This window comes from Miniopterus schreibersii (genome assembly GCF_964146895.1).
Source record: "Miniopterus schreibersii genome assembly, chromosome: 14".
Taxonomy (NCBI): domain Eukaryota; kingdom Metazoa; phylum Chordata; class Mammalia; order Chiroptera; family Miniopteridae; genus Miniopterus; species Miniopterus schreibersii.
The window spans coordinates 26,680,148-26,707,319 of NC_138114.1; the positions used below are offsets into that span (position 1 = coordinate 26,680,148).

General features: G+C 43.3%; 1 protein-coding gene across 10 annotated transcripts in view; it reads left to right on the plus strand.

The window, feature by feature from the left end:
- The window catches only part of FAM13C (family with sequence similarity 13 member C), a gene marked incomplete at its 3' end in the record, with an annotated part of 109,418 nt that overhangs the window by 70,689 nt on the left and 11,557 nt on the right, over window positions 1-27,172 (plus strand). For all 10 annotated transcript variants that reach the window (XR_014000251.1, XR_014000252.1, XM_081158109.1 and 7 more), the window contains 4 exons: window positions 5,366-5,450; window positions 20,126-20,336; window positions 21,458-21,596; window positions 26,276-26,357. Coding sequence is in view for 8 of the 10 variants with exons in the window: in XM_081158109.1 (XP_081014235.1) it covers window positions 5,366-5,450; window positions 20,126-20,336; window positions 21,458-21,596; window positions 26,276-26,357 (517 nt within the window). The remainder of the gene's footprint in view (window positions 1-5,365; window positions 5,451-20,125; window positions 20,337-21,457; window positions 21,597-26,275; window positions 26,358-27,172) is intronic.

The window sequence follows — 27,172 nt, forward strand, 5'->3', positions numbered from 1 at the left end:
TTTAGGGACCGAGTTGTATCCCCAGATTTGAGCAGATTTCCAATTTGAGTTTGCTTTTTATCACCGTAGAGAACCTATATACAGTTCTTGGATAGATAAACGGATGGGAGAGGGCCACTGAACCTCTTCATAAAAATTAAAAAGCTGTCCCTGCTCTGCAACTGGTGAGTTGCAGACCAAGGCACCCGAAAATAACATCTAACCATCAGCCTGTGTGGGTGTTCTCCATTCCAACCCAACTAAAGTGGGACCTGGTAATTGTAGAGGAGAGAAAACGAGGGGAGTATTTTCTGAAACAACCAGCGTATTTTCCATTATGTAAAAGAGAAAAACTAGCTTTTAGAAAACCACACCTAGGTCTTATGGATGGCTCTCCGGCTGCGTTTGTGACCAGGTGGGAGAGCTGGGGAAGTGGAGGTACTTGCTCTTTAGAGGATCCCTCAGCCTTTGCTCAGTTTCCCTGCAGATCCTAGAAACCCATTCAGGGAGACTGCATGCAAACCTGGAGCAGCAGTCGCAGGCTGGCCCCAGGGGCTGGGCCGGGGATGGCCTTCCAGGAGTGGAAACCCTAGTTAGGGAAGGGCTGAGCTGCGGTAGCATGAGGACCGCAGGGATTTACTGCGCTTTGTTTTTCTGTAGGGGAAGACCACGTTCACGCATTAAAAGTCGCTATGTCAGGCATGATCGTGGAGCTGCTTATCGCCTTCCCCGGGTTTGCCTTTTCTTTCCTGCATCGCCCTCTGAGAGTAATAACTGTCATTATTGTTTGATTTGTTTGCTGGCTTGTTAACTGTCTCCATTAGACTGTAAGTCCCATGAGGAAGGGGCTGACATCAGTCCCATACCCCAGAGCCTAGAGCAGCTCTCCGTGTGTGGAAGCTGCCAGAGCCAGGGAGCGGTGTAGAGATATGACATCTGCATGGAGGCGTGACCCTTGCGTGTGTCGTACGAGCTGCCCATGGGCCTTCTCACCGGTGGCTCTTTGGGGTTCAGTCATGATGGAGCAGGCTGGATGACGTCTGTCACCCACTGGCAGGACATGTTTGTGACAGTGGCATAGATTGTTCATAGGTTAAGTCCCCTGTCCTGGGATCCCTGGTCATCAGGAGAGATCCCTGTATGACCCCATCCCATGCAGATTGGCCGAGTCCCCACCCACTGCCCACGTGCTGAGAAACAGCAGGTTGTTCTCAGGTCGTGGGTCAGTTTCGCGTGGGTAAGGGGATAGCTGCTGACAGGTGGTCTGTAGAGTTTCTTGCATTCTGCCTTCTTGTCCTCAGTTTATAGCAGCTTACGTTTAACCTTCTACGTGGACGTCTTCTTGTCCCTCGAGACCTTCATCTCCTCTCTCCTGCTCTATTTTACATATTTTTCTCCCCCAATCCTTTAAGCTCCCTCCTATCTAGTATCTCAGAATAAACAGTCAGGCAAGCAGGTCTCCTTTAAAGATCAGTCTCATTTCTGCTTCAGTATGAGTACAAGTGAGGGAGAAGGTGCGAGGGGAAGATGGAGAATGGCTCCATTACTACTTTGGGCCATAATGGGGTCTCAGCATAATTCCTCACTCTCTCTGGGAGGTTCGAGGCCTCTGAATGTGGACTGACATATGCTGTGCAGTGAATTATTTGCTCTTTGTTTGTGTTGCCTGAAGACTTGGTTCAGTTCCACAAACACTGCCCAAGCACCCATTCAGTGCCAGATTCTGGGCACCATCTCCAGGACAGGTGCATGTTTTCTTTCCTCTCCTTTCAAGTTGGAAGGATTTTTAGAAGTCATCTAGTGTCAGGTCTTTACCAGGCAGATGCAGAAAGTGGGGCTCTGGGAGGTGAAATGATGAGCCAAGGCCTCAGAGTTGGTGCAGAGTTTGGCTCTGCCCAGCAGCCTCTGGGGTTTGCAGATATTTATAATAGCCACTGTGTCCAGTCCTTGAGGGTTTGCCACATGCTGGTGCTGTGCAAAGTGCTCTCTGTGCCTGCCCTCATTTAATTCTGAGAGCAGGTGCAGTAGTCACTGTCGTTATTGCCTCTTTTTACAGATGAAGAAATAAGGCTTAGAATAGCCAAGGTGCTTGCGCACAGTCAGATGCATAGTATGTGGCAGAGCTGACAGGGCCTCTGGCTCTGTGTGAAGGTCATGTCTTCTTCTGCTTTGTAGACTATACAGGAGCAAATAGAGCTTATGAGAGGCGGCTGGTTCCACATCCTCCCTCTAAATGTAGGATGCGACTGGCCTCCCTCCCTCCCTCCCTCCCTCCCTCCCTTCCTTCTTTCCTTCCTCCTTCCATTTTTTAAGTTGTGGTAAAATATATATAATACAGAATTTACCATTTTAACCATATACAGTTCAAGAGTATTAAATAATTCACATTGTTGTGCACCCATCACCACCATCCATCCCCAGAACTTGATTCACCTTTCCCATCGGAAACTACACATTAATCATTAACTCCCTTTCCCTCCACCTCCTCACCTCACCAGACCCTGGCAACCCCACCTACTTTTCATCTCTATGAATTTTACTACTCTAGATATTTGTCCTTTTGTGAGGGGCTTATTTTACTTAGCATAGGTCCTCAAGGTTCATGCATGCTGTCGCATGTCAGAATTGTATTTCTTTTTAAGGCTAGATAATACCCCATTGTATGTATATACCACATTTTGTTCATCAGTTCATCTTCTGATGAACACTTGGGTTGCTTCCACTTTGTATTAGTCTGCTAATACTATATTAGGGCTGCCAGACCAAATGCCACAGGCTGGGTGGTCTAAGCAACAGACATTTATTTTCTCACACTTCTGGAGGCTAGAAGTCTAAGAACAAGGTGCTGGTAGAGTTGGTTTCTCCCAAGGCCTCTCTCTTTGGCTTGTGGATGGCCACCTTCTCATCGCGTCCTAATGTGGCCTTTCCTCTGTGTGTGTGCTTCCCTGGTCAGTGGTCCCTCCCTCCCTCCCTCCCTCCGGACACCAGGTGGTAAGGATTCAGTCATATTGAACCCTTACGACTTCATTTTACCTTAATTCCCTCTTTAAAGGCCCCATCTACAAATACAGTCACTTGGGGGTTGGGGCTTCGACATATGGATTTAGGAGAGACCTAACTCAGCCTATAACACGTCTCAGGGCTGTTGTGAATAATGTTGCTATAAATAGGGGTGTACAAATGTCCGAGTCTCTGCTTTTAATACTTTTTGGGTATATAGGCAGCAGTGGAATTGCCGGATCGTGCAATAGTTGCTCTATTTCTAATTTTTTGAGGAACCACCATCCTGTGGTGGTGGTGGTATTGGTTTTATTTTTGTAGTCGCTACACCATTTTACATTCTCATGGCATTGTTTCTCAATTTTCTGAATAGTTTGGCTCTTTTTGAGAGGTCACTCTGATTTCCAAGGTCCTCCAGCAGGACACTAGCCAGGAATTGCCATTCTTGCCTCCCAGGTGTTTGGTTACTAAATCTTTCCAGAAAGTTGGTGCCCTTGCTCCTTCTGCACCTCCTGTCAGCAACCTTGGGCTCTTGTTTCCATACTTAGTTGCTGGGAAAGCATCCCAGAAAAGAGGAAGCAGTAAAAAATGGCCCTGTCTCAGTTAGACGCTTCATCCAAGCTGCGCGCTTTCAGGCGGCAGCCCTGAGCACAGGAGGTTGTGCCAGGCCTCGCCCCCGTTCTGAGCATCCAGAGGAGGGACCCTGAGCCCGCTCAGCACTTGCCACTTCCAAAATGACCAAGAGACAATAGAGTTCAGGTGTTCCTCAGTAAGCAGCTTTAACCTGCTCTAGGTTCGTATTGATGCACGTCAGCAGAAGGGATTAGCGTGTTGTGTGGGGGAGGGCTTGGGGTGTGAGGAGATGTCAGGGGTAGGTGTTTATGTGAGGCAAGACATGAGGGTGTGGGGGGGAGAGATGGTGTATGTGAAACGGTGTGAGAGTGGGAGTTGGGGATGAGGGTGTGTGGTAGGTAGTGTGTGTGTGTGTGTGTGTGTGTGTGTGTGAGAGTAAGGTAGGGTCTGTGTGTGGAATAGGGGATAGAAGGGATGAGTGTGGGAAGGAATGAGTATGTAAATGGAGTTGAGGTGAGGTATTTGCGGGTATGTGCGTTGAGGTGAGTGAAGATACGGGGGTTGGACACGCGGGTGTAGAGGACAGACGTGAAGGTGGTATGCCTAGGGTAGGGATGGGTGTGCATGGAGCAGGGTGTGGAGCTGTGGCGCATATGAGGTATGTGGGGAGTAGGGTATGTGGAGGGTAGGGTGTGAGTAGGAGTGTGTGTGTGTGTGTGTGTGTGTTGGAGGGTCATAGCAGGGAAAGGACCGATGATGACTCCACTCCCGGTATCTGCTCCTGTGGGGAGCCTGGTGGGTGGAGGAGCTGCTGAGGCCTGCAGAGCTTTCCAGTTGAGGGGGAGTAGCTCCTTGCCGGGGACTCAGGCGTGACTCACTTTCACCTGGTCGGGGGAATTAATTTGCTGGGCATCTGCATCATGGCAGGATGTGTGCGTCAGTCTGTACGACTTTGTTCTTATTAAGAACCATCGGGGGAACTTAAAATGAGAAAGGAAGGGGGTGGGGAGGGCTTGTGCTGGGAGCTATGAAAGATAAATTGCTTCCCCCTCAGTGGCTGGGTCACACTAAGTGACCAAGATAATTTCCTTCACTCCCTCTACTCTGTTCTCGATAAAAGGCTGCTGCAAACATTTCATGTGAGAGAAGTAACTTCAGAAGACACACACACACACACACACACACACACACACACACACACACACACACACACACCCCCCCCCCCCCCACGCACAAGCTCCTACATACAGATGTAGATAAGAGAGCCCCAAATCACCTCCCAGATGCCAGGGGGCCTCTGCAGCAGTAACTCAGTGCACTGCGGTCCGCTGCAGTCTTTGCAATGCAGGGATGCTGGCTTTTGTGAATGGTAGCCTGGGAGGGGCCAGTGTCATCTGCTCCTGATGTCAGCACAATGAATGAAACACTTGCAAAGCGTAAAGCCTCAAGCACCCGGGAAGCAGACACCTTCTCAGATTGGTTCTCTGGCTGCAGCGCGTCTTCCTGATGAAATCACTAGCCCCATGTGTCACAGATAATCCACATACGATAGGGTTTAAATGGGGCAGGAACCGAGGCTGCGTGTGGACTAATGCACAGCTGATTCTGGCATAACTCTCTGGCTGAAGCAGCTGCGGCCGCGACCCTCTTCCTGGCAGGCCCCGGAGAAAGCTGTTCGCAAGAGCTGCAGACCCACTGTTGTGCGTTAGCCGTCTCCTTAGCTAGCCCGATGTTCTGCTTTTGCTGGCAGAATTCCTTGCTGAAGCTCCAAGCCCTCGAAACTGACCTGTGCTCTGCGTTTTTGACAAACCAGGAAGAAGCTGTTCAGGTGCATGGAGTCAAGGACCCGGCCCCAGCGCCCACTCAGAGTGTGCCTGCTGAAGGGGCAGATGCTGCAGGTAAGAGGCTGGGGGGGGGGAGGTCCTCATTTGTACTCAAGAGAGTTTAGCCTCTTGCTGCTTCATCCCAAACCTGGCCCCCTGTGGGAAAAGGTGCCTGGTGCCGCATGGAAGCTGAAGAGATGCTTGAGTTACACTGGGGAGCTGAGACAGCAGGAGGAATTGAGATGTGCTGTGACCTAGAGCCTTCTCTCCAAGTGGGGGCCAAGAGTCAGACTTACATAAATGAGTGTCAGGGGAAAAGCACCCAGCACAATTCCTAGTCTTCATTTTCCTGTGTGGTATCCTGTGACAAAAAAGTGATACACTTACTTTATATTGTTGGACTGAGATAATCTGTGGTTGAAACTTAAGAGTTTTGAGACTCATGATATTTTTGAGGCATTGAGGGATGGGGGAGTTCCTACATTGCTACTTCCTTTCTGCTTGTAAGATTAACCCATGGAAAGTGGAGGTGAGTGGTGTAGCTCATTCTGATCCCATATTGCTTTGTTCTGTCTCATTTTTTTTTTTTAAAGCATCAATTTCTGTGTTGAAAAGTCTCAAAATTGGGTCTTATTTGTCTGTTAGTTTCTCTGTTTTTAATCCAGGGCTAGCAAGCAGAAGGCAAAGTAGTGCTCCTAGGAAGACTTAGGAGAGAAACATTAACTTATGTGAGTAGGAATGAGAGCACAGATTATATTTTTTAACACACATGGGTCAGGTTTGCAGATTGGTGTCTGGAGAGATGGTAGAAATAGGCTTAGGTGAGTTTGCTTCATCAGATGTCCCCTATCTCCAGGAACTGAAGGAAGGGATTTACAAAGTGATCTATGTTTATACCTTTAGTGATAGTACATTGAAAACATTATTGTTTAAAACAGACCCATATGGCATAAGCAGGCAAAATACTCATCTCCAGTTTTTGAATGTTTATTAATAACAGTGGTTAATAGCTACTGATGGTAGCTACTATTATTATTGAAGACTTTCTACGGTCTAGGCACTGGTCTGAGCATTTTATATCTATTTCATTATATTCTTAAACTGACCTGTGAAATAATACTATTCACAGTAAGGACACTGAGGCCTAGTGTAACCCTGCTAGTAAGTGATGAATTTTTCCCCATGGATGCAGGTGGCCAGCTGGCTGTCCTTGTGGCCTGGTGAGCTTCCCTGCTCTGTTGGCCATTGTTTGGATGAGTGCAAGTAAAACTGGGCAGGAGCCAATGTCAATCCAATTAGGGATTGAAGTCAGATTATTAGACAATGCTCTGCTTCTTCCACCAACCCCAACAAACAACATTCAAAACATAGAGAAGGCTCAAGCCAAATACAAATTAACTTTTGAGTTATCTGATGTTTGGTATACTACACAAGTATCTGGAAAAGAGTGTTTAATAAGATATGGATATATGTATATTTTTAATCATGAGTTTTATATGTGTACAGGTGTCTTATTTTTTCAAAAGTTCAAAAATAGTTTTGCATTTTCTCATTCTAGATGGACAGGATTTTGAACAAGCTTATTAACATTCCTTGTAAAAGGGGAATACACACCGAGTTTAAGAAGGAATTGCTTATACAAAGGAACTGTCAATATATTCCATGTTAAGTGTCAAATGGCAGAAATGGTCAGAAGGCTCCTTTACAGAGGAGGCTTGTGGGTTGGATGCTGGATTTTCCAATATGTAGGTGAATCTGAGAAGTCTCAGAGCCCTTTCACGAGAGTATATGAAAAAGATCCCCCCTCCCCTTGTGTGTGTGTGCGTGCACACACGTGTGTGAATGTGTGCAGGAGGCAGCCACAACAGCTCTTACACACTTTCAAAGATAAAACCTATCCTGATGTTTCTCATCTTTGTAGAGTTTATGCATGAGTCTTAAAATAAAACTCTTTGATATAATATGGAAACTAGATGTTCTCAGGGACCTAAGGTGTCTCTTTGTTTGCCAGGGATGTTGCCAAAGTGACAGGCATTTGGAAGAGACTTTCACAGTATAAGTTATTGGGTGGTTTGGTCTCTGGCTTCCAAGACACACTTATAGGAAGGCCATACATTTTTCAATCCTTGTGTAACTCAGAAGGAAGACACTTTTACTCATAAGTAGATCAGCAGTTCTTAATTCAGGGCCTGTGAATGGACATCTGGAGTGATCTTTGAACAGCTTGAAACTTTAGTTGTTTGTGTGTGTAGATTTCCAGTGAGAGTGTGATTGTATAAGATTGGCACAGATAGCCAGGTCTATGAAAGATTATAGTGAATTAAAATTTTCTCTTAAAGTCTAACATCTGGCCCTGAGATTTACATGTATATAAAATATTAATTGATAACAATTGTTAATGTCAATAATTAGTAACAAAGACAAAATCCAAGTGACATTTTATAGGACTATCTGGCTATAATATGCTGCCAATTAACCATTAAAAGCAAACATTCATAATATAAATTGATGTTACTTAAATAGATTCAAACTTATTTTAGACTTGATATGGGTATTACTTAAGTGAAGTTTAATTTTCACAGTGGGTATCTGAAATGATGGTCTGAGCAAAGTATTGTAGCCTCTATGTCTTGAGATAAAGGTACTGACTTTTCATTTGGATTTATTGATTACAAAGGTCAATCCCACCTAGTAAGATACCTAGAATGTCCCCTGTTCTAGGAATCCAGTTAAAAACTGCTCTTGCAGTAAGAGCACAGCTCATGGCAGCTCTGGGGGGCACTGTGTTCTAGGTAGTATTCCTGGACCTTCCTGCACATCAGAATTACCAGGGAGCTTTTCAACACGGGGATTCTCAGGCCTCATCTCTGGACAGTCTGGGGTGGAAGTCCTGGAATCTTTATATTTCATAAGCTTACTCCCTAGTACTGGGTATCACTGTTCAAGTGACAGTGTTTTGAATTAGGAGAGAGGAGGTCAGGTTCTCTCAGGTTTTCTTTGACTCTACTTCACCTCAGTGTCATCAATGGGGCGAAGCATACAGACCACAAGGACTTATAACTCAGGGTCTTTGAGCAGTAAGCTCAGTCCATTTACATCAGGAAGAGAAAGGTGCTCAGACACTCAAGTCAGCAGACCAGAGATTGGTGGGATGGGGACCTGGACCAGAGATGGGACAGGGGCAGCTTTCAAGGGTTGTAGAGGCCCTTAAAGAAAAGTGATAGAGAAGGAACCAGCTGCGAGGCAGCTTTGGGACTGTTCATAGGGTAACCAAGTGTTCTGCTTTGCCCAGGATGCTGGGAAATCCTCAGTCCCAGGCAATCCAAGACAGCTAGTCACCCCACTTGTAGGTTGCAAATCACATGTAACGCTTAGGCTCAAAATTCCTCTAACTGAATCAACACTGTGGCCTTAGTAAGCACCTATTCTGGTGTTATAAATGGAAAATAGACCAAAGGTTGTCTTTTTAACTGTTTGTCATTTTCAAAGTGTGCACAAGAACTGTTTGGCGTTTCACATGACTAACCATAGTGACCCCTGTTCCATCAGACCTCAGGCGATTGATGGCAGTTTGTAGCAAAAGGTGTAACTAGAGATAACTGAAGACTTATCACTAGAAATAATTTCACAGAAGTACATAATTAATTCTTTTATTCTGAAATCTTGATTTTCAAATTGAACTTTCCATTTGGGCAAGAGCCTTGTTGCTAATGTTGATCATTAGAGAACTCTATGTAGTCCATTTATCGTCATAATTATCCCCATAAAGAAATCTGTGTGGCTATGGGTGTCTTTCTAATGTTGAAGTTGAGGCAGAATGGAGTCAAAGAGGACCTTCTCTCTCACATTTTAAGAACTGTCCACTTGACTGGAAGTCCCCAATGACTTGGAAGTACTTATTAAACTTACAGATGTCTGGGCTCCCTACCTTAAAATGCAAAGTTAAAATATAAAGATGAGGCCTGAAAATCTCCAGGTTTGAAAAGCTCCAGTGGTGATTCTTAGGTGCAGAAAGATTCAGGAACACTTTCTAGAGCATGGTGCTCCTCTAAGGGTGCTGTGAAATGTGTTCTTGCTGCAGGTGCAGTTTATCATTGGATTTCTGGAACAGGGGAGCATCTCAGGTATCCCATTAGATAAGGCTGATCATTCACATAACTCAATGTTTTATTTGGTCTGGCATCAGCCTCAGACAGTCTTTGAAAGTCAGTAAGAGGTGGTCTCTATTTCTTCAGCCTCAGAAGTACACAGAATTCCAAATATCTTTGAGAAATTTTATTATGGGTCTACATGCATGTATGTGTGTGTTATTTCTAAATCTTTCTTGAACCTTTACTTTCAGTATGTACCACCAGTTGCTTTAACTAAAAAATAGCTTCCACTGTGCAAAGCAGTACTTCATCTTTTTGTCCTAAATTGGTTCCTTTAAAGCAGTAAGTTTTCAAAAAGTCAATCAGGGTTGGTTTCCCCCCACTTGGGGATATTTGGCAATATGTAGATATACTTTTGGTGTCCTAGTTGGGGGGTGAATGCTACTGGCATCTAGTGGGCAGATGTCAGGGATGCTACTGAACATCCTACAGAGCACAGAACTCTCCCTTCCCCCAGTGCCCCAGCTGAGAACTAACTGGTCCAAAATGTCAATAGTTTCAAGGTTTAGAAACCTTACTTTAAAAAAAATTTAAATGCATAACGTCAGCATTAGCTAACAATGACCTCTTCATTGGTGCTAGGCATTGTTACATGGATTATCTCATTTTATCTTTAAAACAGTTCCATGAGGTAGGTGCCATTATTGTCCCGTTGGAGAGTTCATGTAACGTGCTGGAGGTCCCACAGCTACTGAGTTGTGGGGTTGGGAAGAAAGGCAGTGAGTGGGGGGTTCCCCATTTGGACTCCATAATCTAAGCACTTCACACTATGTTATTTGCCATCCAGCCTAAAAGTTAAGTCCCCATAATTCTAATAATCTAGAATTTAATATTAGGCTCATAGTCAGCCTATACATTCTCTACATAACTCATGTGTTTGGAAGTCATTTTTTCTTTACCCACCCCTGGCTTTGTTTTGTCAGACTGAAGAGGCCTAGATTTGTAGTTGGACAACCTGTTACAACCCCTCTGTTCTGTAGTCATGTCAGCTCCTCTGATCTAAACCATCTCTAGGCCCCTCAGTCTTTCTTGCTGCGCATTTACCCGACCTGCATAGTATATTCCAGATGGAGTCAAATAGAATCTTATTTGTAAATATGGCACAGGTGTTATTCTTTTTTACAAAATGATACTATTAGGGGAAATTGGGCAAAGTTTATAAGGGACCCCTGTATTATTTCTTATAACTTTATGTGAAATTACAGTGATCTCCATAAAAAAAGGAATGAATACCTAAAATATTGGCTTGGGGTGTTTTATAAAATAGCTACAAAGTAATTTTATTTGTTGCATTTTTTCCAAACTCTTCCTAGAGATGTTCACTATTTTCTTGACCTTTTTGTCATATCTGTGTATTCCGTAAGAACTTTAAAGAAATCCCATTTCCTATCAGATTGATAGGCTAGTGCTTATTATTTTTTAAGAGGAGAAGAATTAGCTTTTTGCAGCTGTGTTGCCTACTGGCCCACAGTGAAGGTCATCTGCTGCTGGTAAGCCTCCTCATGGTTTGTGGGCTTTTTCTGTGGTTGCCTAGTGTTTGAACTCTTTGAAAAATATCAACATCATCTGCAGACTCAGACTCATGACTCAACTTCCTCTTTCATGTCATTTCTGAAATGTAAAATAAGATTAATCCAGGATCCATTTGCAAGTGTTGTTAGTACTGACCTGTTCATCATAAAAATACTAATTCATTCCTGTTTTTTGCTGCATATTGTTAAGTAGATTTTGTGTCCAGTGCAGAACATTTGGCCCAATCATCATTTGGTTTTGGTTTTAAACAACTTCTGATATGAAACACATGCCATAGTCTTCTTGAAAGCCCAAGTAAATTATATTTTTTGGTTTGCCTTGTTCAGAAACAGATCTTTCCGTTCAGAAACAGAGATGCGCTAGTTGGGTGATCTTGGACAGGTTATTTGATCTCTCTATGCTTCAGTTTCCTTTTCTTTAAATGTGAAAAAGGATAGTATCTGTTTCGTAGGACTGTTGTGAGAATGATGTAGCTAAATGCATATGAGGCTTTTAGCATATCCCCCATGGTAAATGCTCAATAAATGTCAGCTATCATTATTTAAAAAGCAGGGCATTTTCGCAATATTCAGAGCTTATGTTGCCTTTCCTCCAGTTGATACTGCTTACATATGTCTTTAAATATCTACTCTATCATAATTTCCAACTACTTTCAAGGTGTCTATATGCCATTAATACTGTTCATTTCCAGGTCACCTCCAGAGTTTGCATATGATTGACATTACACTAATTCCCTTAAGCAAAAGGTATTTATAACAGCAATAATCTATATAGCCGATGGCTGAATAATTACCATCCTATTACAGTTGAAACTACATTTGTTACCATAAAATCTATCCTGTGCTAAAACTATGACATAACTTGGTTGGAAAAGATCTTTACTGTTAATATTTTTTTCTCTGATGCTTTTATAACCATCTCCATAGTCTCTGAAAGAGGGAGCTTCATACTAACTGCTTATTTTCCAAACAAAGTATTTTTTTTTAATGATTTCAAAATTCATAGATGACAATATAATTCTCTGAGGCTGTTTCTATAACTGCCTTGTAGGGAAGTAGAAAATCACTCCTACAGCTGAAACTTCCAGGTGATTGTTTAAATTTTTGTAAAATTCAGCATTTGCGGCAGGCCAAGGACTGTGGTGACTTGCATTTTTCCATTTTCCTCACTACAGCTCTTTACAAAGGAGGATTCTGAGGTTGACAAGGCTTGCCTGGCCAAGGACATAACAACAGGGAGCAAGTGGCATCTCAGACCAAGCCCAGAGCTCTGACTCAAGGGCCTGAGCTTTTAACAGTCATATTGGGTTTTTTTTAATTAATAGAATTTATTTTTAAGAACAGTTTTAGGATTTTCAAAAATTAAGCAGACAGGACAGAGATCTCACGTACCCTTTCCACCTGCACGTAGACTCCCATATCTTGGAGCCTTTTTAAACCTTTCTTTCTGCTTATTGTGCCATGCTTATGAAGAGTACAACCTGGAGGTGACCAGATGGCATCCCTGGGTGCTTGGTGTCTGACTCTCCTCTGGCAGCCCCCCCACCCCCGCCCTGCTGGTCCACAGTGGACAACCTCTCCTGTCTCTTCCAGTTTCCCAAGAACCTTACTTTTCTGTAGCTCTGCCTATGTGTGTGTGGGGGGGGGGGGTCCAATTTTTTTGACTAATTTTTTCTGACATTGGAGCCTAGTAAAGATATAGCCCCCAGTGAAGGTTGGCATTTCCTCCAGTAGTCTTCCTGTTTGCTTTGTGTATTTAGTTATCTTTCTGAAAAGTACATCTCATAAATGAAAACTCTCTTTTGAAAATGGCTCTCTTTATCTTAATAGCACATTTTTATCAGCTGTACCACTGAGGTGACCAACGGTACAGGAATCGACAAGAAGGCCTGGGAGTCATTTAGGCTGATCAGCAGCACAGCACCCGGCTTTCTGTACCCCAAGGGGGCACATCCGGATCTTGGACACTGTCGGTGGTGATGCCCACTCTTTCCCAGGCAGAGCTCTGTCATCTGAGCATGTGGCTCCCCTTTTGTGAACCAGGGAGCGAAAAAGATGTTTCAGGGATCAGACACTATTCATAGGCCCTTTCCCTTGGTTATTTCTCAACCGTTCTTTGACGGTGTGCACAGAGGCAAAGGAATAAGTCTTGACCAGTCGGAAGAAACTGAAAAGATTCATCTGGTCGCTTGGTACGTTTGCTAGAAGACCGTTTCTTTCCCTCCCCAAGTTGGGCATTTGGTTTGGTGCAGTATAGAAACTGCCACTAAAAAAATAAATTACCCCTGCCTGAGATGTTCTGCAAAACAATGCGGAGAATAGGTTTCCTGCCCATCCCAGGAAGACGGAGCGCTCGCACCTGCCCGGGCGCCAGCCGGGTTCCCTTCCTCCAGCCACCCCCAGCTCAGCGCTGAGCGAGGGCACAAGTCACCGGCGTCTGAAGACCTCCGGGGTCCACAGGCTAGAGTCAGTTCCCTGCACACTTCCTCGGCACGCTCAGCTTCGCCACCCGGCCCGCCTTTCTCCTAGGCCACCGCCACCGCCACCGCCGAGGCCTGTGCCTGTCTCTCTCCCCGCAGCTGCCTGGCTGCTGCTCTTCCTGGCCCGCTACCTGGCGCCTCGCCGGGCCCCTCCCCATCCCAATCCCATCTAGCGGCCTTGACTGCCTCCTTCCTTCTCTTTTCTTTTCTTTCCTTTTGGGACTTTCCTTTGCTAAGCTAATTATGGTGTGGCATTTAAGCATAGTTAAAATATTTCTTGAATTTGCTCTAGACACTTAAATGTATTTTTTTTTAAAGTTGATTATTTGTTGTTTTTTTAATATATCTTTATTGATTTCAGAGAGAGGAAAGGAGAGGGAGAGAGAGATAGAAACATCAGTGATGAGAGAGTCACTGATTGAGTTCACAATCCGGGCATGTGCCCTGACTGGGAATCGACCCCCGATCGCCTGGATCCTAGGTCGATGCTTAACCGCTGAGCCACTCCCAGCCGGGCGACACTTAAACGTATTGAATATCATCACACTGCAAATTCGTGTGAGTTCAAACTGTTTACACCTCCCCAAATGGTCCTGTAAACAATATGTTACACAACTGACAATGTGACTTTCCTTTATTTGGGCCTTTGGAGGTTATTTATTCCTTTTTCCTGGAGACAGTGAGAAAATACTAAAAAAGAACTTTAAAAGTCTTCTATGGAAGTGTATATAATTTATTACTGGATTTTGAAAATAATCAGTTACAATATACCCTGAAGACTTAAGTATTTATGTATTTATGCAACTTAAATGATATGTTTACTTGGTAAAAAGTATGTTAGCAGTGACTCAAGAAAAAAAATTCCACAATTATCCTCCTATAATTTTCTAGGAAACAGGAGTGATTGGATTAAATTTATCTTCAGAACTACTCAAAAATTCAAAACCTGGATCTGTATTTACTGATGGAAATTTAATTACAAGATTGTAACCAAAAATGTAGTGATCCAAGGCTTCTTGATCCATGTAATTTCCATGTAGCTTTTTTAGGAAGGATTTCGGAATTTCTCATTGCTCAGCTAACCCGGCGCCCTAATCTATTAGCTGTTCATTTTAATTGGCTTCTTCAAAATGAAAATGAGTCTCACTGCCCCCCTCCACCTGGCTGTCTCCTGAGCTCCCTACACATACCCAGGACCTACGGGCACCTCCACCTGGAAAACCCAAAATGCATCCTAACTCGCAGCATCCAGAAATGAACTCATCTTTGCCTCCCCTAGCAGGCTCCCCTCCTGAGCTCTTTAAATAAAAGATACTCCCATTAACTACAAAAGAACAGTTAACTTTATTGATGGATAATTATGCCCCCTTCCCTAGGCACTGTCCTAAGCACTTGAGATTTTCTTATCTTTTTTTTTTAATCCTCTCAACAGTTTATGCAGTAGATTGTGTCATTCTCGCCCGAAACAGGACTTGGCATATAGTAGATGGTCAATAACCATTTGTTGAATGAATGAATTCCTGTTACACAGATGGGAAAACTGTGATTGAAAAGATTTAGTAATGTGTCCCTGGTTATACATACGATAAAAATAGGATTTGAATCTAGGTGTTTCTGAGCCTATAGCCTGGTTTTTTGTGTTTTTTTGTTTTTTCTTGTTTTTTAATCCTCACCTGAGGATATTTTTTCCATTGCTTTTCAGAGAGAATGGAAGGGAGGGAGGAAGGGAAACATCAATGTGAGAGACACATGGATTGGTCCTACGCTTTTATCCATGATGGCAAACTGCCTCCTGGGGTCTGCAGGGTGCCTGTCGTAAAGCCCAGCTCCGCTTTCAGGGTGACACATGTCCCACCCCTCTAGCTCCCTGATGTTTCTGGTGGCCGTCCACAGAAGCTGGCACACAGAAGCCTGCTGGGAGTGCCTACCTCCCAGCACTCAGTAACTAGGTCAGGCTCTAACCCAGACTCCCTCTTCATCGGTCTTCATTCCTCCCCTGTCCATCCTAACCTTGGACATAGCACTTCTTGCTCAGGGGTCTCAGAGCGAAAGAGCTCATCAGTTTCCCCAGGTTTACTTATTGGGATGACTTCAGGCTTACCTGTGTTCTCTCTCGTGACCAGTAGCTAATCCCTAGTGCCTTCAGTTTCAACATACCCCAAACCAACCCGTGTGTTTCCATCAGATGTTTTTGGGTTATCTCTTGTTTTGCTTTGTGGCGCTATTTGGGTGAGGCTGGCTGAGAGCTCTGATGCTTCAGCCTCATTAGACTCACACTTTTGGCTCATTTGGCTGGTGTTTGGTGTTTTGGAAGTACCTGAAGGCTACTGGTGAGCCCACCGTAAAGAGCAAACCCAAGAGTAGAAATTAATAAATCCATAAGACGGTGGCTAATTTATTACTCAGTCACATCTCAGCAGTCCAACTCAAATGTTGCAGATAGAGATTTACTTAAATTTTGAAAGATGTTAACAATTCACATTAGAAAGAGATATTTTTAAATCCGACCGACTCATTTAACAGCTGTAATACAGCATCTGCTTCTGCCTGGGGTTGCAGCCAGATCAGAAGTGGTCTCTTGGCTTTCACACACTAATGATAATTATTTCTCTTCTCTATGTTCCCAATTTTTCAGTGAGTGACTGCCAGAAACAGAGTCAGAGGTGTGGAGTCTTCTACCATGGGCACTAGTCAAACCTTCCCTGAATGGACTTAATATAGTCACACCACCTTCCCTGTTGAATTTTAAATGGAGATCATATTACTCCTAGCCTCATGTGGTTGTTATGAAGATTAAATACATGCAAAAACTCTTACAAGTTTGAGGACAAAGTGAGGCACTCCATAAATCTTACATATGATTATCATATATAAGATACATATATATAAGATATATGATAATCATATATATGGTTATTATTTATAAATAAGAACTATTAGGAGGGACAATATGCTGAGAGGCATGTTGGTTCTCATTTCAAATACTAACCCCATAGGGACTCCTAGTATAGTTGTTGTTCAATAAGAGAAGGTAATATTCAGCTTTCTTACTTTGATGACATTAATTATTAAAATGATGGTTCTTTCTTTTTTTTTCTTTTTTTTAGCAGTTTCTATGCTTTATCTCAGTGTTTCACCAAATACATATGGTATACCAAGGATGCATGGGTGAACACTTAGTTTTAATAGGAATTTATTTTAATGTATATTAGTGGGAAAAAGTGTAACTAGCATATCAAATTCATGAATTCTTGGCCTAGGGTGAAGCTGAAATTTTTAAAAGCTGTAGGTTGAAATTAATCTATCTAAAATACATAATAAATATATAACTTTATATATGTAATATGTACTTCTTTACATATATAAAGTACAAAAGGTTTATGTGCATATGGCAAAAATTCACAGAAGATCGTTTGATTTCATTTCATTCTCACATAGTATTATGAAGCCGGCACCATTATGCTCCCCATTTTACAGATGTAAAAACTGATGTTTAAAAAGGTCCATTATTTGTGAAGTCTCTCTTAACGTGGTAGACCTGGGATTCAAACTCACTATCTTTGCTCTCTACAGTGCCCCCTCTGGGGTTCTCACCTCTTTTCTCAGGAAGGCTTATTTTCTTTCTCAAAAGTTTTAATATTTTATTGTTTTTTCCTTCCTATAAAATTAAGACTTATTTGTTATAGAAATTTTAGAAAATACAAAGCAGGAAAAAGAAGAAAAAACTTTCATTGTTGTAAGAACCCTTATACAAGATCTCCATTTTTAACAACTTTTTAAATGTATAATACAGTATTGTTCACTATAGGCAAGATACAGAGCAGATGTCTTCCTTCTCTGTCGCAGCCCAGTGAGATGGGCTTGTCTGGGGCATTGAGAGAAGTCGGTGAATCTGCTCTAGCCCCACGAGAACACAGGCACGCCAAGCTCCTGGCTCCCAGCCCCCTTTCTCTAAACCACACTGCATCACACAGGCCTTGGCAAAGCTGTTCGTTCCTTCCTTTGGAAGAAAAAGTAATGTGCCCCCAGGGAACCATCAGAAGCCACCCGAGTTGATCCTGCCATACACTTCTCCCCACTGGGGAGTGGGCTCTGTTCCCGGGATGGCAGCAGCGGGCTGGCTCTGCATCTCCGCCGGCTTCTTCTGCGCAAGGAGCTCAGTAATTCTCTCTGCACAAATGCACACATGCATGCATGCACCAGCTGATTTAATTAGCTCCTCTCAACTCCAGTGGTAAGTGTGGACAAGGCGCTACCAAGTTAGGAGTTTTTGACTCTGTTGGTTTTCAACTGGTCACTTTGGGATCTTTCTGGCTCACTGTTTCCTTCAGTGGGAAGGCAGGGGAATGGAGATCGGGATGCTAATTAGGCAGCGCTGATATATTATTCGAGTACCTGAGAAAGCAGATGCCACATAAATAGAGGTTTACAGTGACTGTTGCAATGCAGTTAAGAAAGAGCCATTCATTGTAATCTGTGATCCTATGAAGTTACATCTTTGGACTCTGGGTTTTAGAAGCTAAGCTCTTTTCTCGCCTCCACTTCAGTCATATGGCTGGGAACTCAAGTGCCTCCATTTGGCATATAAAACGGCACCAAGAGACTCATGTGAGTTTTGACCCTGGGGCCACAGCTGAGCTGAAGGGTTGAAGGCCTCAGACCTTTCCCATTTCAGTGAAAATATGCCAGTCCCAGGTGCTTGCTAAAGATTCTCTTCATCGTTATCATCAAAAGATACTGCCCAGAAACAGGTAATATGAATAAAAAGCATTTCTTTCTAGATGGTTTAAGTCTGTTGGTTTAAGAAAAGGATTTGGGCCCTGACAGGTGTGGTTGGAGCGTCTTGGGTTCTATTCCTGGTCAGGGCACAAGCCTAGGTTAGAGGTTTGATCCCTGCTCAGGGCATGCGAGAGTCAACCGATCAATGTATCTCTCTCACGTTGATGGGTTTTTTTCTCTCTCCCTTGCTCCCTCTCTAAAATAAAAAATAAAAAAGATTTGGAAAGGAGCCCATATGCCTCCTGGTAGGTTTTGAAAGTGATGGTTAGTGTGTGCTGTGATTTATTGGTTAGTAACTCTCACTCCTGCTACTCCATAGGGCTCCTGCCAGAACCGCACTGTTTTCTGGGTAGATTATTCTTAATGAGAGTGCTGCCTGTGGTGAGTTGTGTCAGTCCCAGCAGCACACCTTGCCTGTGGGCCGGGCCCTGCGTTCATCTAGTTCCAAGTCTTCCCCAGCCCTCATCCTGTCCAATTCTGATCAGCCTCAGCCACGATAGGAGCGCTCAGTGAGCTTCGGAGGCGCCATAGGAGGTGCAACTCATCCTCGCAGCCTGCAGTCCAGCAGGGAGGAAGCCAACTGAAAACACACAAGAACCTAATCAGACCTTTGATGTTACACCAAGCAAATTGCATTTCAAGCTCTAGAGAACACACGTCATTCTAAATCTGATTAAGATTCATCTGGTACCAAATTGCGATCAATGTTTATTTTGGAAAAGCGGATTGTCATTTTCAGATCCCACTTATTCACCCAGAAAATCTTTGTTTTCCCTTTCTTTGGGGTAGTAGGAGTAAGAGAAGGCCTTGGGTGGTTCTGCCTTGTTTGCTGCGCATAACTGAGAAGGAGTTTGTTTTGGCTGCTTCTTGAGTAACCCCGCACAGAGCCCTGGGAGGGGGAGACCCTCACCCCGCACCACGCCTGTGTCCTGGCGCGCCTGCTTTGCTGCCCTCACTCTGTAGCACTGGTCGCCCACTTCAGACCGACCCTGGGGTGCCGAGCTAATGAGCTCATTTAAAAAGGGAGTGAATGATCATAGTGAGAATGTAGGTGCAGAGCTGCCTAAGCACAGAGAGAGGGTTTGGAGCAGGTTTTGTTTTTTGTTTTTGTCCAAAATAAAATGCTATCTAAAATTTTGGAGAAGAAACAATGATTTCAAATCTCACTGTGCTTTGTAGTTGCTCTGTAGCTGCTTTGCATTTTTAATGCATTTATTTGTACTTCTAAATCTGTGCTTTTAAAAACATACAATGGAATCATTCCTGTTTTGAAATCTGGGTTTTTCATTTAGCATATTTTAATGTCATGCTGATGAGCAGAGTGCTCCGTCATCTTGAAGGGCTGCTGAATAAGCGCCTGCCTGGGGACTTCTCTCTCCCTTTAGTTGTTTTTTCCTCCATCTTCCTTCACTGACAACTGTCGTCTCTCTTTTCTTCCTCATAATCTATCATCTTTTGTCCCAGCTCCATTTTGTTTTCTTTCTTCACTAACCATTTTGTGATTCACCCTTCAATGTATACAAATAATATGAAATAAAGAGAGGATGTTTGTAGTTTTGGGCTACACTGACTCCATAACTCATATGAAAATAATGTGTTTCCATTTTGTTATTGTTGTTGGTTTTATTATTTTTTTAATCATAGTTCTGTGAGAACAAACATGACGGTATTTTGAAAGCCTTTCATATCCCCAGAAGGAAGAAATGACAGAGAGGCAAGACGTAATGAATGTTGATGATCCTTAGGAATATGACAGTCTTCAGCCCTCTGTCACTCCTGAGTATTGATGATTTATCTCGTTTCCTCAGACCCTGCACCAGTCCACAAAGACGGGCAGAATGGAGCAGACAGTGCCCCAGAAGACCTCCAGTCTGTGGGGACCAGCCGGCTGCTCTATCACATCACTGACGGTGACAACCCACTGCTGTCCCCGCGATGCTCCATCTTCAGCCAAAGCCAGAGGTTCAACCTAGACCCAGAATCAGCCCCTTCTCCACCCAGCACTCAGCAGTTTATGATGTAAGAAAACCTTGTTTTATTATCTTCATTTCAGTTTTTTAAATACTGCATTTACAGACGACAGTGAAATGTGTCTGAAATAGCGCAGACATGCCCACCAAATGCAGCTGCGAGACCTGAACAGTAGGTGGCCAGCAGCGGCGTGCTTTCTAGCTGGGCGTGCTGTGTCAGGCCTTATCTCAGGAGGAGATGGTTGGGAGACACAGGGCTTGCGCATTTGAGCATTTTTGCACATTGGAACATTTTTGGTGAGATGACTAGAGTCCTAAGCAAGCACATGTATGTACTAATTCAGGAATATCACTCTTCAGTTCAGTATTCCTTCCATGTCCAACAGCGGCTTCAGTGGGTAGACTGTAGCAACGCCTAGTTGTCCACCTCAATTTTTTATGTTCTAGAAAAGGGGCAGATTAAAACAGCTGTTCCACCCCAAAAAAAAGTGTAGCACTGTGTATTCTTTCCTTTTTTTTATGTTCTACCGATGATTTCGATTCATAGCTAAAATGAGATTCCCTTGGTTAAAATACATGCAGGAAATCTCTAGTGTTTCCTTAATAACTTCTGCTGAATTTATTCATGAACTTATTCAAACCTGAACCCGTGGACTGCATGTCGGCAGACTTGAGGGAGTTAGTGAGTTATTGCTATTGTAAAGTGTGTGTCAGGTGAGAGGGTGAGTGCATTTTCTGGAGAGGAGGCCCATTCCTTTCCCCAGATTCGCAAAGTCTCTGTTATGTCAAGAAAAGTTAACTGCTCATGTAAATCTTCCTTGAAAATGTTGGTAGGTGTGGCTCACGCACTCTACTGAGGATCATGCTACAATAGGGCCGTCTCTCTTTAGTCTTAAATCGGTCTCTTCCAAGCTGTAGGAAATGCATTTCCGGGCCTAATACTCTGACATTGCACATTAAGGTCCTGGGGGACATTTGCCCACAGTGGAGTGCTGTGGTCAGGGGTCTCCAGTAATGAGCAGATGCTACATTATTTGGTGAACTCCCCAAATAATGAACTGCCCTCTGGACTTCTCTGGTAATCCTGGAAGCTTGGTTTGTAGGCCAGCAGCACTGTTTACTGGAAGGCCATTGTTTTTTATTATTCTTTCCCTCCTGTAATCACTGCAGGCCCCGAAGTTCTTCACGGTGCAGCTGTAGTGGTGGCAAGGAGCCCCAGACCATTGCCCAGCTCACCAAGCACATCCAGAGCCTCAAGAGGAAAATTCGGAAATTTGAAGAAAAATTTGAGCAAGAAAAGAAATACCGGGTAAGGACTGTGGGGTTTAAAATAAGAGTGTGGATTAGGTCAAGAGATGCGTTTTCTGTCAAGATGGCTTTTCTGTCCTTCCTTTTAGGTACAGCTCTTACCAGGGATGGCCAACCAAGTACCCATCATAAATTGAGTTCCCATCTTGGGTCCGTCTTGCTTTCACATGCTGCCAGTTAATATCTACTAAGATATCTCCTAGTAATTAATTACAACTCTGTTTTCAAACTAATTTAATTATTGATTTCCCCCTTTTCCCTCCAAGGAACCTTACTATCGCTAGTGTTCCTAGGAATGAAAATTTAAAAAGCTTTTGAATTTTGTTTTTATTTTTTCTTTAACCCTTTCCATTTGGATTTTGATAAGAACCTATTAATGCTGCAAAGGACAGGCTCTAATTGCAGAACAGAATGAGGGAGAGTTTTCTTTGACTTAAAGTACTTCGTGGTTGATGGATGAGACCTCCTCTCAAGTGGCATCTGCTCAGGCCACTCATGAGAACACTCCCATCCATCCTTTCCCGTCAGAGACACTGGCTGCCTGCTGGTGCTCTAACGTTGCAACCATTGTTTTCTTACATAAGAAACAGTAGAGTCAGAGGTACATGTCTTGATAGCCAGTGCTAGTTTTATTATTTTATTTTTTAATCCTCACCTGAGGATATGTTTGTTTTTTATTGATTTTAAAGGGGAGGGAGGAAGGGGGAGAGAGAAACATCGATGTGAGAGAGAAACATCAATGGTTGCCTCCCATATGCACCCCCACTGGGGATCGAACCCGCAATCTGGGTATGTGCCTTGATTGGGAATCAAACCCTCGACCTTTTGGTGTGTGGGATGGCGCTCCAACCAACTGAGCCACACCAGCCCGGGCAATGCTAGTTTTATTTATTTTCTCTAATGGTGACCATGTCATAGAGAAAATTCATGTTCATGTAGAATGGCACAAAGATATGAGGTCTTTGGCAGAGGGCCCAGAACAACGTGTTATTAGAATAAAAGAGAACGGAATAACGCCTCACACATCCTGAAATATTGAAAGGCTCAGTGAGCACTTGGAACAGGGCTACCTGGCAGGTCCCTGTGAGTGTAGGATAAGTTCAGGGGAGGGCGGTGAGAGTGGGTAATGCACCACTCTCCTGTTCTGTCTTGTGTTTCCCACAGTGGCTTTATATTTATTAAAGGCGTGGTTTTTAGCTTTGCAAAATGGACAAAACATCAGATTGACTTTTGGGACAGCCTAAGTCAGGGTGTTAAAGATTCTCCTCCTCTTGGAAGTCAGGGAGTCATAGCTACTATTTTCCTTTATGGAGCAGGAGGGTGCTCTACACACTGGGAGTACAGGTGAGGCAACTGAGGCCCAGCGAACACTTTTATAGGTAGTTCTGCTCTGTCAGCTCAGGCGTGGGTGGTAGATTAAGTTTGAGTAGGTGTTACAGTGGAGGGGTAGAAGTCAAATTCATAAGTATCCACATGTTGAAAGCTCCAGGTACCCTGCGAGAAGCAGATTTTCCCTCCTTGCTGCTGGAGTGTTACTGGATCTGTGATGCCCTCTCATTGGAAAGTGTTCAGTGACAAGTAGTGGGGCCCCATTCCCAGGGCCTGTTAATAATTCTCACCCGGCAGTTCTTGAATCAGACTGATCTAAATTTGAATCCAGCACAGCCACTTAGCAACTTTGTGACTTTGGACTTGTTTCTTTACCTTTCTGAGTCTCAGTTTATCCATCTGTAAAGTGGAGTTAATATCAGCAGTGACTTCAGAAGCTTGTGAGTATTAAATGAGGAGTACACACATAAAGCTTATTAATTAGTGTTGAGCACAAAGGCAGTAAATGGTCCTAGATAGTACCCACTTTTGACTAAGTGATGTTGGAACAGGCTGTGTCATGGCAGCCCCTGTCTTGTCAGAAATGGAGGGAAAACTGTACACATTAGATCTGCACTGGACTTTTTTACATGTGGCACAGACCCTGGTAACTTTTTCTCACTATATCAGCCACCTAGAACCTGCCTAGTTAGAAGAGAATTTCTCCTGGCGCCTCCTGCCTTTGTCTAGAGGAGCTCTAGAGAGAGAGAGAGCAGACACACACCCACACAGTTAAATACTCACACATGCAGATGGATGGATCCAGGCACAATAGGTCTGGAAGGCTTCACCGCCACCCCTGCTTCAGTGTGTAGACCTAGAAAAGGCTGTTTTAGCCAGATGTCCACTTTCACTGTGGTTGGAGAAGTTAGAAGTAGAAGCATTCAGCCAGTCTTATTTCTTGACCCCTGAGAAACTGAGGCCCGGAGAAGGGAAGTAATTTCCCTAGGATCACACAGCAAAGACTTGATCTAGCCAAGACAAGAACTCAGATATTTTCATTCCTAATCCAGAAATCTTCCTAAACTCTCCTTAGCAGACCTTAGATCTGATCAGGTGGTACCCTCAGTATGTGACTCTGGAGCCCCATTTTTATTTCCCTGAACAAAATCTACTCTGTGTAATTTCTTAGTGTATGGCCCTGGGGGGGGTCTATTAAACTAGAATCATTCAGTTCAAAAATTATGCTCAAAGATTCACAGTGTGTGTATGAAAACCTTCCATGTGACGTGAAAGCTGCTGTCCTCATGAACTTGGTTTAACCTCTTTTGAAATTTTCCCCTAGAGCAGGGAAATAAAAAATTCATCTCAGAAAATTTCAGGCTTTAAAATATTTTGTCTGAAAATTCAGCCTTAAATTTCTCCTAAGTCCTATTTGAAGTAGTGAAAGCTCATTTATGTGGTGGTCATTGGCTTAGGGTCTCAGATTTTTGTTTTGTTTTTAACAGTATTTCAAAAGATGGCATTTAACTGTGTGGGGCATATCCAGTGAAAAAGACGAGTTCCAAAGACTCGGATTCTTCAGATCAAATGGAGAATTCCATGAGGATTTAGAGAAACTGAATATAAAACACTGACTGTCCATATAATTGGATTGTTACCCAAAGCCAAAGCACTGGACTCTATCTCAGGGAAGTAGCACGGCCGTCATTCTAGCAAATCATGGGTAGGACCAGGCTAAGCCTTGTTTCCAAGGCGAGCCCCGCTCCACTGTCCATGGTCCTGAAACCAGGCCTCCCCTGTGGGAAGTATAGCATCCCCTCTGGACCTCCCTACCAAAATAATCACTGCCATCCTCCTTCAGTCATCGTTTCCATCCTGATTTAAAAGTATGGTTTTACATCACTCTAGAAGTGACAGAAGCATGTCTTATGTTTCACAATTAACCTAAACCCATGTACGTTTGATGATCCTGTCACACAAGCACTGTTTCTCCCGTTCAGCTTGAGGGGAACACATTCATGTCCCTAGGCTTCTCTCTTACCAAAAACTCGATGTTACATGACTTAGTAGATCCTAAAAGGAACATGGCAGTGCCGCTAGACTTGGCTACTAACGGTGCACACATTTCTGGCTCTTATTAGGATGTTTATGATTGTGTTATCTTGAGCATTGCTGTATATTTCCAGTATACCCTCAATTCAAAGTAACTACTAATCTTGTTGAGCCTGCATGTCAGTCACCAGGGTGGTCTCAGTTCTTGTAAGAAAGTGTCTCACTGATCTGTGGGGGTGGAGGCTCAGCATGTTTGGCTCTCCTTGTCTGCTACTTTCTCTTCTGCTGTAGAAAATCGACTTTTATGCTCTGAGAAGAAATCCAGAAATCAAGGTGAATGATTTGTATTAACAGAGTCATATCCTTATAAAATAAACAAATATATTCTTATTGCCACACCCCAGTGTGATTAGCTACTTGGTAGAACATACACACCCCTACCTATTTGTTTGTTGATGAAGACACACTATTTTTTATGAAAGTCTGGTAGTAATGCTGCTACGTGTCATCTCTGCCTGTAATAATAATAATAATAATATTTGTAATTCTAGCTAACACATCCATAGTGTTTAGCATATACCTGGAGCTATTTCAGTGTTTTGTATATATTACCTAATTTATCTCTCACAGCAACCCTATGAGGGAGATAGTGCTATAATTCTCATTTTAATAGATGAAACTGACACACAGACTACATGTTTCTCAAGGTCACACACATATGATTAAGTTTCATTTTAACATTAGCCCAGTAGGATATTGAGTTTATAAATAGTGAAAGGATTGGAAGTCTGGCTATCACCCTGATATACTGACTTCTCAGACTCTTGTCAGGTTTTAGAGATCCTGGGGTCTCCTTTCTTCAGCTTGGAGGATATGATTGATAGGAGCTAAATCTTCCAGTATCCTCCAGGCAGGCTGTGGTCATTAGTCATGGATGTGAGCACAAGCAGGTAAGTAACGCTAGTTTGTTTCAGTGCCGTCATCTACACTGATACAAAAAGATGGCCTGGCAATGTGTGGGTGGCCCACAGGGTGACCGAGGGTTAGACTGCGGGGGCAGTGGCATGGTTAGAAGGATGTGAAAATGCTGGGTGAAGAGGCATGTTTAGAAACAAGTCAACGAAGAAAATGAAAGTGTGGAGGAAGCAATTCCATCAGCTGAAGTTTTAATGCCGAATTTATCTCCCAGCTGTGTATGTTTTGTTCCTGAACTATCTCTGTGTGTTTAGCTGTTTTAAAATTTTGCTTTTCTTTTTCTCTCTTGCCCTCCTTCCCTCCCTCCCTCCCACCCACTCCCATTTTTCCCTCCCTTGGAAGCCTTCACATGGTGACAAGACTTCTAACCCTGAAGTCTTAAAATGGATGAATGATTTGGCTAAAGGTCGTAAACAGCTCAAAGGTAAAACCAGCAGGGGCTCTTTTAAGGGAAAAGCAGCAGTTAAAATAATGACAGTGGGCTCCGGGGCGTTTGCAATTCCTTCCCACCTGTGCCTCCTTTAACCTTGCCACCCACCTAGATCGGAGGCCCCATCTTGAAATAAAGGGGCCAGGGTCTCTTTCATTGTTTGGTCCCATGTAATATATGTCTTATAAGTAGACTGAGGAACTCCAGACTCCCAAGTGGGATGATTTACTTCAGTGCTAGGAACATTTCAGTATGTGGAGCATTAACTTCCTTGGGTTATTGGATTCTTGGATGTCAGAAACAGAAGCAGCCTCAGCAGTCATTTATTTCACACACCACATTGCATAGATGAGGACATTTATGTCCAGAGAGAGGGAAAGTGTATGTAGCTGGGGAGGGGGGTGGTGAGTTAGGCATAAAACTTGGTTCTCTTGCCTCCTAACCCAGTGTTCTTTCTCCGTCTCTCTCTCTCGAGATGGTGGTGTGAGTGTTAACTCTAAAATCCATTTTAAAGGACTATGGTTATTTACCAATAAAAATTTATTTTCTTCCTCTTTCCACACTCCTTTCAACACTTACAGACATGGGAGAGTTTCAAAATTTCTAGAATTGTGGTGATTAAAAAACTGGAAGGACATTAATTCAGTGGTATTAAACTGTAATGATGTATCAGGTTTATAAAATATGCAGTGTTTAAACACCATGCCAGTGTCTCACTAAAAACAAACATCAAACAAAGAAAATGAGATATATAATTGAGAAATCAATCTAAATAGCCTTGCTCAGACAACCAGTCCCCTAACATATTC